Source organism: Haliotis rubra, unplaced genomic scaffold (genome assembly GCF_003918875.1).
Source record: "Haliotis rubra isolate DU_JTF1 unplaced genomic scaffold, ASM391887v1 Scf488, whole genome shotgun sequence".
Lineage (NCBI taxonomy): Eukaryota > Metazoa > Mollusca > Gastropoda > Lepetellida > Haliotidae > Haliotis > Haliotis rubra.
Window position 1 is genome coordinate 95,752 of NW_025767177.1, and position 10,940 is coordinate 106,691.

A 10,940-nucleotide genomic window follows, 5' to 3' on the forward strand; every position below is an offset into this window, starting at 1 on the left:
TAGTTTTACATTGATGAAAACTGTACTATTTGTAGATACGATTTTCCGCTCGCGGATCCGCATGTGGTATGCCCTAGTTGTACTCGCTGCCTATGCGTTTGACTCACGTTGCAGTTACTGCATAAATTTAACCAATTCTGCCTTTGATAAATACCATCTTTGCGTCTTGAGGCGTATGTTGCAGATAGGTCCACGGCAAACTAGGGTGTAGACATGGCGAGCACGTCCGGATTGCCCATCCAGTCAACTGCTGTCGAGTGATCCCCTCCCGCCTGGTGTTCTTGCTTGAGACCCCATCGGAAGAGGGCGTGGGATGCAGTCCGTCACCTCTAAGAAGCCACCCGCCTCTCCAGACATCCAGTCATCCAGAACAAAGTCCAAGAGGGCCTCGGCGTCTTCTCAAGCGACTTCCATTACCCCAGGGCAGCGCTCTTCCTCCAAAGCGAAATCTCTTGTCATCGAGAACTTTCTCAGAGCCGAGATCGTTCCCAGCAGCAGAATTGCTCCTCTCGATGACCACCGATCATCATACCTGACATACGCCACAAGAGCGTACTCAGTGACAGCTTACAGTGACGCCAGCAGAGATCAACAAACGGCCTGATGCCTCTACACTGATGTCAGGCGAGATCGCTGAGGGCCCCACCGCTAACACAGCAAGAAGGGCACCATCTACTCGTGCCGCAGATCATCCCAAGCGATCTTATGAAACAGATCATGATTATGATGGAAGGCCACTATAGACTGGAGGAAGCAGCCATCCCAGGGTCCGGGCAGCCGGCTGAAGCGTCCAACGTGACAGCACCCCAGGGCACCATCTGTCAGCGTAGCAGCCCGCGACAATGCAGCCCAGCGAAGGAAGTCACAGACCACCTCGACGAAGGACCTAGATGTACAGCTCGCCGAAGGCCTTACCGTGGCGGGAAGAATCATCACCTTCTTGACGTCATGCTCCAGATATGGAATCTGATCACCAGACCACACGCGAAGCCTTCGCCGAAGGTCATATCATCGATACTGGGCGGACAGGACCGGGCTTAAGCCCGAAGCCAGCGTCGTGAAGGACACCTGAACCCAGATCGCCTTTCATCTAAAAGATCAGCAAGGGACTACACAAAAGAGCTGGCTTTATCAGTCCCTCATAGATGCCGCCAAGAAGGTTAACCTATCGATATAGATCACCAAGGCGATCACCTGCCGCCCGATCACCACGTCGATCACCTCACAGGTCTGCACATAAGCCTGGCAACTAGATCTCCACAAGCGTCAAACGATATAGAGATAGAGCCACACAGCCCTACATCAGAAGAGCAACAACCTCTTATCTATGATGATGGAATGGAAGATGATGGAGGAATTATTTTCTCAGATGCAGAGATAAGATATTGGATGGTCAATAATCTAGATCTCTCATCACCTTCCAAGAGTGGCAATAGAGGCGAGACTTATCTGATGAAAGAAGATGATTTAGATGCTATTACACTACCGCCAATCTGAAGCCCGATTATGCGGTACCTCAGAACCTAGATACAGCATTTAACAAAGCCACAAAGGTTCAGAGCGCCACATCTGTTAAATTTCAGCGCCAAGAAGTTCTCCAGCATAATATGGAACCCTTCTTCAAAGCGCAAGACATCGATGAGAGAACTATATAAGCTGATCTCCGATGCAAGAACAAGTACTACAAGATTGATGATCGGTGGTTCAGATAGAAACCATGACGAAGCTTATGTTCTTCGGGTCTAAATAGATCTAGAACAATAAATGAGACACTTCTATCTCCAGATTTCGAACCACGACCTCTGAAGAGGACAGAATGATTTACTGACCCTACTGATGCAAAAGGACCAGGACCAGCAGTTTTAACAGATCATCTGACGTCTGTCTCAGCAGCACGCGACCTTAGCTCGTCAGTCAAGGCCTCTAGCTTCCTGCAACTGGGTGAGAACTTTACAGCTCCACTATATACAGCCCGTGGTCTTCCCCATCCATATTTTGACGGAGGAATAGACACAGTCTCCAAAGAAGTCTGGACATTCTAGAAGTCACTGATGATTAAATCGGTGGACACGCTTAGCCAGTGTCATTCGACAGACTTCACAAAGATACTCAGGAGATCTAAATTCATGGACCACAAAGAGCTAGAGACAGGAAGATTGCCAGTTCAGAAGGGAAGAGATTCTTTTGGTATTAGCTATGGCAAATTAGAGGGTCAGGGTCCGAGGCAGGACACCCAGAGGTTTCCGCAACTATAAACAGCTGAAAGACAGGTTCGAACGACTGGAGTCTTCCACCCCAGCCGTTCCAGTACAACCTTGCCGTCACAAGTGGGTGGGCGTCTCTTCAACTACACTGGGAAAACTGGGGAATACTTCAAGACACCTATGTCTCCAACATTCTTCAACAGCTGGTTTGTGATCCCACTACAGGCCAAGCCTCCACTAACAGTCAACCCTCACAAGTTCGAGGTAGAGGCACAACAACTACTAAAGTTAAAGAGAGGCGGTTACATTTACTACTAACCAAGCAGGCCATGAAGTAATAGAGCAAGGAAACATCGAACCAGGTTTCTACTCCCCAGTTTTCCTAGTGCCAAAGAAGAACTCCAAGGAGAAATACAGACTCATTTACAACATGAGCTTCTTCAACAAGACTTTACTTAAACAAACCACCCAGGTTCACTATGCTACATCTACCGCAGCTACGGCAGATGATTCGCCCATGGACTACATGGGCAGTATAGATCTACAAGATGCTTATCTGCACATCCCAATACATCCTTCCGGTCAGGAAATACCTTCTCGGTTTACGCTAGGTAGGGTTACATTACCAGTGGAAAGTACTCCCATTCGAGGAGCATCAGCCCCATGGTTATTCTGAGGATAACGTAAACGATTGATTTATCTATCTACATCGTCAAGGGCTACGCCAGTGTGTTCTTCCTCGACGACGGGATACAAGTAGATCAAGATCCACAGCATCTCAAACTACAGTTAAACTACATCATAAAGCTACTAACACAGCTGGGATGGTTAGTAAACTTACACAAGTGGGACTAGTACCATCGCTTAAGATCTGCAATTCCTAGAATCCGATTTATCACCAATCTCAACCGTATGAGTCGTGACCAGAAGACCGTTGGCTCAAGATCCAACAGATCATTCCACCAGCTCTACTGTCTACCGCTACCTTACTTCGACAATGGCAGAGCTTACTAGGGTCTTTCTAACATCAGCCAAGACTTGACAGTCATAGGCAGATTACAGTTACGTCCGTATACAGGTCGCCGCTCAATACACATCTCGACTTTGACCTACAACCATTCCAGTTCCACCGTGCATACATCTCTCATCCTATTATGGTGGACAAAGAAATCGAATGTTCTGCGAAAGGATTTGTTTAGCAGAGCAGGAATTCCAAGACCCATCTATATGTAGACGTTAGCGTCCAAGGTTGGGGAGCTCATGCTCTCCAACCGGACTGACATCAGGGTTATGGACTCAGCTAAGAAAGCAAACTCCACATAAACGCATTAGAGATGAAAGCTGTAATCAACGCCATAAGACATTGGAGCAACATTCTACAGAATGCGCACCCTGATGATACATACCGACAACTCAGGCAGTGGCGTTTTATGTGAACAGACAAGGCTCCAACGAGATCGCCGAACTCTTTGAATTTAACCTTTCAACTGTTCGAATTTAATCAAGATCTCAAATCTAGCATGTCAAAGCATGCCACATTCGGAGCCAGGAATATACTAGCAGATCGCTTCTCGGCCACATCTACGTCGCCGACAGAATGGATGCTCAATACAGAGATATTTGCACAGATAATCAAGCAAATAGAGCCGCTAGTAGATCTATTAAGCCACGGGTTCAACAATCAACTACCCGACATTACGTGTCACCAGTGCCAGACCCACAAGCATGGGCAACAGACGCTCTAAGCATTTCATGGAAGGCCTCAATGCGTACGTTTCGCCCAACAATAAGCACACCTCTAGTATTACAGAAAATCAACCAAGCGCCCAGAGCCTACAACTCACTTTGGTCGCGCCCTATTGGCCGCTGTAGAATCGTGGTTCGCCTTAATACAAGATAATCGGGTCAAATCGGGCACTAGAACTACCGTAGCGCTAAAACCTGTTAATACATCCTCACACCAAACAGGTGCACAGAAACCCAGAAGTATTCAAACTTCACATTATGGACTGTATTAAAATGTGTTTAAACAAGAGAGGATATTCTACCAGAGGCGCAAAAGCGTCACGCTAGCCTTATACGATACTCAACGCTAGCGTTGCAATGCGATGACAAAGTGGCAAGTTTCAAAATTATGCAACAAACAAAGGGTTTTATTAGCGAGAGATGCCACGATCCTCAGAGTGGCGAACTATTTGTGTTACTTTACGCAAAACAAACATTTAAAAAGGCTACGACATTGTCAACATATCTTGCCGCTTTAGTTCTGTGATTTCTATGAGGAACGGGTGTTAAATTAACAAGAACACCAGAGTTACTGGCCTTACTACGTGCTTTCCATTGGAGGACCAAAAGCGGAAATTCCACGCTTAGCTTGGGATCTGAATGTAGTTTACTGACACCTCACAAGTGAGGATTACTGTAACCATTGGAATCGCACTAGCGCTTGAATTTCTCTCACAGAAAACAGTCTTCCCTGTTATGTAGTAGCCACGCAGCCAGTGAATATCTGAAATTCATGCTCTAGATTATGAGAGGATACAGTTTGATGAAAATCAAAAGACAGCACCTGGGATTAAGATGGGATTTCATGGCTAAAATCAACTACCAGGTCAACCAGACAGGTTATTTCACATCCCTGCGGCTATCCTCAATTCTTGGATCTCAAGATACATTGGATATCTCTATGCCCAGTCACGAGCTCTCATAATCTATTTACGTGCTTCCAAGGCTGTGGCGAAGATCGGCTCAGAAGATTGTTCATCCGTTATCGCCTACAAAATCAGACAGAAGTCTCGTACCACCATATATCAATATGGATAAGAACGCAATCATTTCGGCAGCCTATAAGGCAGCAGGACTGGACCCTCCAACAGCATCAAATCCTCATGAAATCAGGGCATTGGCATCCACCCTCGCCCTTCATGGTAACTGTTCATTGAATACAATTATGGAAGGATGCTTGAAATCTAACATGCAGTGTTTGCTAATCACTATCTCAGAGATATCACCACCGAGGACGCCTCATGGCATTCATCATTTCGATCCTTTGGTCCTCGCTCAGCAATTGACAGAGTCCCTCGTGAAGCGTTAATATTCACCCCCACGAGATTATTAGATATATGATACATATATTCACTCAGCTTATAACTCCATGGAGTTCTAGGGCTATGTACATATTTAGCTTAGGTTATTCAACCTTAAGCTCATACTGAGTTATATTCAGTGTACAGCTACTGCTAGAGTAGCAGTTTATATATATATTGATATATCAGTATATTAGTAAAGGTAATACCCCACTTATAGTGTATATATCTATAGCTTATTATAAGGAAATATCCTAAGTCTCAATGCCTTATATGAAGTTCCCCGCAAGAGGGGTTATTACAATATCACTTACTTAAATCACTAATTAATCCAAAGTATTCTGTTTACTACCACCACTCCTGATTCTACAAGCAAAGGCAGGTCAGGATAAGGAAAAAATATGTAATTTTCTGGAGTAAAATTGATATTTTATACTTATCTGACTCATGAGGTTTCCCTCCCATCCTCCCCACATAACACTTTGGATTTCCCTGTAAATTCAAGTGTTGGGCTCATGGAAATCAGGAGAGAGTGAAGCATGAGGGCCAGAGGGTGGCGACACCTGTTCCCAGCCTTACGGCAGGAGGTAACTCTGGTGAGTGACCATTGAGTAGTGATTTTTACATTGAAGGAAGCCTTCAAATTGGAGATACAAGTGTTCCACTCATGTTCGCAAGAGGAAGGGGACAAGAAAAAGAGCATGAGTCAGGATAAGTATAAAATATCAATTTTACTCAGAAAATTACATTTTTCATCGATTAAATACATTTTCGGACTTCACTTACCTTCCATTCATCAAATTTAATGACATATTTGAACTGGAATCATTGCAAGTAACAATTTGGAAATTTGCTGTTGGAGGTATGTGAAATTAAAGCTTCACTCTGATTAGTGCAATATTTTCTTTCTCAGAATCCATCATGATTTTAAGTATTTAGTTGACTACTAATTTTATGGTCAAAGTACTAATTTTGATCTTTGAAACTACTATTTGCAATACTTTGGGGTAGGCATCTCTGTAGTCTGCTGTAGCAACTCAGTAATTCCTTCTGCTCATCACAGGGACATCTCCTACGGGCGGGAAAAGAACCCTATTGCTTGCGTGAATGCTGTAGATGATCTAACAGTTTCAACAGACTACCTGTATATTGTTGAGAATATAGTAAACAAGCCCTCTGAACATCAACAGAGTCATCACAAGCCTACAGGTAGATGTCCTGTCTTATTCTGATCAGTCAACCTCAACTACCCACTGGGGAATTTTAGTAGATCAAAGTTGATCATCAGTGGAACCATCTGCCTTTGATATTATCTCATCCATATGTGATTGGATTCAGTGTATAGTATGTTTAATTTCATTTGAGACCAATGATGAATTGCTCACTAACACAAAATCTAATAATTGCAACAAAACAAAATTTTGCCCAGTCACATAAAATAACAGACCAACTCTGATGTTTTGTCTCATAATTTTGGACATCAAATACAAAAAGTTGTTTAACAAACGATCATTATTTTGTTGTCACTTATAGCTATTTTTATGAGATGGGTAATTTTTTATTCCACCTTCCTCACGTGTGACATTGTGTTACATTGTGTTACAGAGCTGCGGTGTAAAGATGACTGTTCCTCCCAGTTCTGTGTGTGTGCACAGAAGCTTGGTGTCAAATGCTTTTGGATTTGACAAGGCAAAAAAAGCTCATGGTGTATTTAGTACTTCTGTGTTTAGCAAACTAGCTAGCATATTTCTGTGCATATTGAAAACCAGATTTTTTTGTAAAATGTCTGAATCCCCTAGCCGGATGCTCATTTTTCTACTCATTGTACTCTATAGCCAAGAGACCAGCGAATATCCGGTTAGAATTGATCTTCAGTAACCCATGCTTGTTAGAAGATGCAAATAACGGGATAGGTGGGTCAGGCCTGCCACCATATAGCTGTAATATTGCTGTTTGGCGGGCGAAACTAAACTCTCTCACTCACTATACTCTAGAAAGTACACTTCTTGGTCAGCCCCTTCAGTCAATTACTTATGATCTTCCAACCAAGAGCAACTACTTATGGGGGGACTGCTGCCTGGTATGTCTCGATGATGACCAACACCGCTTAAAATTGAAGAGGTTGTCCTATCCGGGGATCCTAAGACCAAGTCTTATGTTGAGCGGGTAGTGACTAACTTCAGTGTTAACTACAGTGATCTGAGGACATACAGCACAGTGTATGTCGTGGTATGTTAATAACAGCAATGATGATAGTCGAAACTGAATGGAATAACTTATGGATGTCATAAAAGCGCGTAAACCATACTCTAACTCACTCATTCACTCACTCACTCACTCACTCTCTCTAAATGTCACTCAAAGCAGATGTATTCAAAGGTTTAGTTTGCTCTTGGCTCAAATGCATGTTACAGTATTCCAAGTAGTTTTTATTTATATACGCTAATGTAAGCAGTTAATTAATGTATCTGGCATTATTGAAATACCAAATTTATGTTATGCATATTTCACCTTCTAAATTTCCTGAACTCGGTTTGTGATCTTCCAACTTAGAGGCAAAAGTAATTATGGGGGACTGCTGTTGATGTGTATCAATGATGACCAACACTGCCAGTAAAATTTAAGAGGTTGTCCTATCGATCCTAAGACCAAGTCTTGTGTTGAGCGGGTAGTGACTAACTTCAGTGTTAACTACAGTGATCTGAGGGCATACAGCACAGTCGCGGTCTACCTGACATGTCGTGGTATGTTTGGTTAACAGCAATGATAATAATGAAACTGAATGGAATAATTTATGGATGTCAACTTCTATATTTTGAGCACACGCTTCAGAGTATATTCTTAATCCTTCATCAGGTTAATGTAAGTTCTACTCCTTCATCAGTTTGGTTCCCCAATACAATTATAAACTCCCTAGTTATACAGTCATGTTCACTGTGGCTTGGTAGCGTGTCAACATCGGCACCAAAAACGTTCCATATATTGTAATAAAAAGCTGCATATCCACAGAGCTCACCTCTATTGTTCATTACACCAACTGAGCGTCCACTAGGGCAGTTGGGTAGCCTAGCGGTTAGTGCTTGCGTTTGCTTGTCAGCGTAAGACCAGGGTTTGATTCCCACATGGGTACAATGTGTAGAAGCCCATTTCTGTTGTCCTCTGCTGTGATATTGCTGGAATAATGCTAAAGCGTTAAACCACACTCACTCACTCACTCACTCACTCACTCCACTCACTCACTCCACTCACCACATCACTCTGCTCCACTCAGCTCACCACTCACTCACTCACCACTCACTCCTAAATCCTCACTCAAAGCAGATCATATTCAAGGTTTGGTTTGGCTAGTGGTCCAAATGCATACGTTACAGGTTATTCCAAGCAGATGTAAATCATAACGCTAATGTAAGTTGGTTAATTAGTGTAACTGGTATGAATGAAATACCAAATTTATGTTATGCATATTTCACCTTCTAAATTTCCTCAAACTCAGTTTGTGATCTTCCAACTTCAGAGGCAAATGTAAGTTATGGGGACTGCTTGATGTGGTATCAATGATGACCAACACTCGCGCAAAATTCTTAAGAGGTTGTCCTATCGGGATCCTGAGACCAAAGTCTTCATTAATTGAGGCCGCAGGTGACTGGCTACTTCAGTGTTAATTCTACAGATGATCTGAGACCATACAAGCACAGCAGCGGCCTACCTGACATGTCGCGGTATGTTTTAATCAACAGCAATGATAATAGTGAAGCTAAAATGAACAGTTTAGATTCAAAGAGAATATAATGATAACCTACACAACAAAAATAAAGTCATCACACCACGTTGGCACTGAAAACTTAATGAAGTGAAATCTAATAATTTCATATGCAGGTTTCGAAGCGTAATTCAAACCGGGTACTGGGAAACATAGTTGCCTTGTCATCCTTGTAATAGGCTTCATTGAACTTCAAATCTCATAGTGGATCATAATGGGGGTATGTTTCACTCCATGGCGAAGGTCCAGGAATCGCCTCTCCGAAAGAAGAGGTGATTTAACTGATCCCTAAAACTTCCACACTATTACGGGGCTGTGGGGTATTTAGGTGAGCAAGCGTTGGCTCAGCCACGCTGAGAGACCTCGCTCAATCCCCACATGAAATTTACAATGTGCTAGAAGCCCATTTCACTGGTAATCCCTGTAATCGATGTTGGAAGGAATATTGCTGTGCTCAGCATGAAAACCAAACTCAGTCAAAGGTCCACCATATTACATGTGTGAATATAAAAATACAAAAGGTATTGTTACAACAGATTTTGTGTCATCTAACTGTATGAGTGAGTTTAGTTTTTGGCGCTGCACTCAGCAGTATTTCGCTACGCTACATGGGACCAGACAACGTGATCAACAGCATAGAGCATCGATTCAAGAATTGGGATCACGATGACATAAAATAACCAGAGTCAGTGAGCCTGACCAATTCCATTTCCTCCTGTTAAGTCGTCTCTTCTACGAGCAAGCATGGGTTACTGAAGATCAATTCTAACCCGATCTTCGCGGGGTTCTAACATGTATGACAAATGAAATATTTATTCTACGAAATTATCCTTGCAGAGGCTCAGGCACTTACCACTGCAACATCTCAATGTGTTAGGATCTACTAATGTAGCCAGCTCATCTGTATGCGATACTACTGATCTACATAGTACCTCTGAGTGAATAAAATGTTTTACTCAATTGCTGATAAACTCCAACTTGAGATGTATGTTGCCAAGGGCAGGTGCTGATCCACAGCACCCATTTCATGAGGCTGATAGAATAATTTCAAGGCTCATTCATGCAGTTGTTTACAATTTTCATGTTTGTCATTGAATCCATTGCCGCTTTTATGAACCACAATAGAGGGTAACTTCTTTGGAGTGGCATTTTAGCTGAAGCTGGGAAGTAGATTGATAATTCCATGGAAGAATAGCTTCTTTCAATTTAGATTAACAACTCTCGATACAGTTCCTGCTGCTTGACAATGGTACAAGAATTCGTATACGAAACGTTGCACTCGTAATCAAAACAAAGTTCATTCTCCATAAGCTTGCCAATCAGGAGGGTCCTCATCCTGGACCTCCTCATAATGAGAATAATAATAATAATGGGCCTTTGTACATACAAACCACTGGTGAAAAGAAAAGAGTTGAATATTGCTGAAATAGTGTGTCTTTTGTCGTGGAGAGCAGTTAAGCACAGCGATGATTTGTTGCAGTTTTGGCCATTTGACCTTAATAGATTTCCAACCTGGTTGAGCCCCCACTGCTGTTTGAGCGTATCAGCATGTCGGTGTTGACCAACTGTAAACAAGCGGGTTGTACAAAATGGCATCAATGCGGAGTCCCAACCATCCAGTCACATCGTCTGCTACATCAGATTACAACCTAGAGTCTCACAATTAGCTTCTGGAATAGCACCCTGCATTTACAGAGATGCCAAATTATCTCCGATTTTATCATAGTCGCTACTTAATTTTAGCCTTAAAGGCCTAATTGCCAATATGACACTGAGGAACGCACAGGATTTGAGAGAAAATCTTCATAAAATTGGGATATATAGAGAAAACCTATTTTGCCAAAAGAGATGACAAGAAGAAATGTAATGCTGTTAATTTGGAAATTCAAG

General features: G+C 42.8%; 1 protein-coding gene across 1 annotated transcript in view; it reads left to right on the plus strand.

Moving 5' to 3' along the window:
- Nucleotides 1-10,648, plus strand: part of LOC124291244 — a 61,031-nt gene extending 50,383 nt beyond the window's left edge. Inside the window, exons 21-23 of the mRNA XM_046728186.1 lie at nucleotides 6,354-6,499; nucleotides 6,896-6,979; nucleotides 10,532-10,648. Of these exons, the coding sequence (XP_046584142.1) occupies nucleotides 6,354-6,499; nucleotides 6,896-6,975 (226 nt within the window). The 3' untranslated portion in view covers nucleotides 6,976-6,979; nucleotides 10,532-10,648. The remainder of the gene's footprint in view (nucleotides 1-6,353; nucleotides 6,500-6,895; nucleotides 6,980-10,531) is intronic.
- The last annotated feature ends 292 nt before the right edge of the window (nucleotides 10,649-10,940 follow it).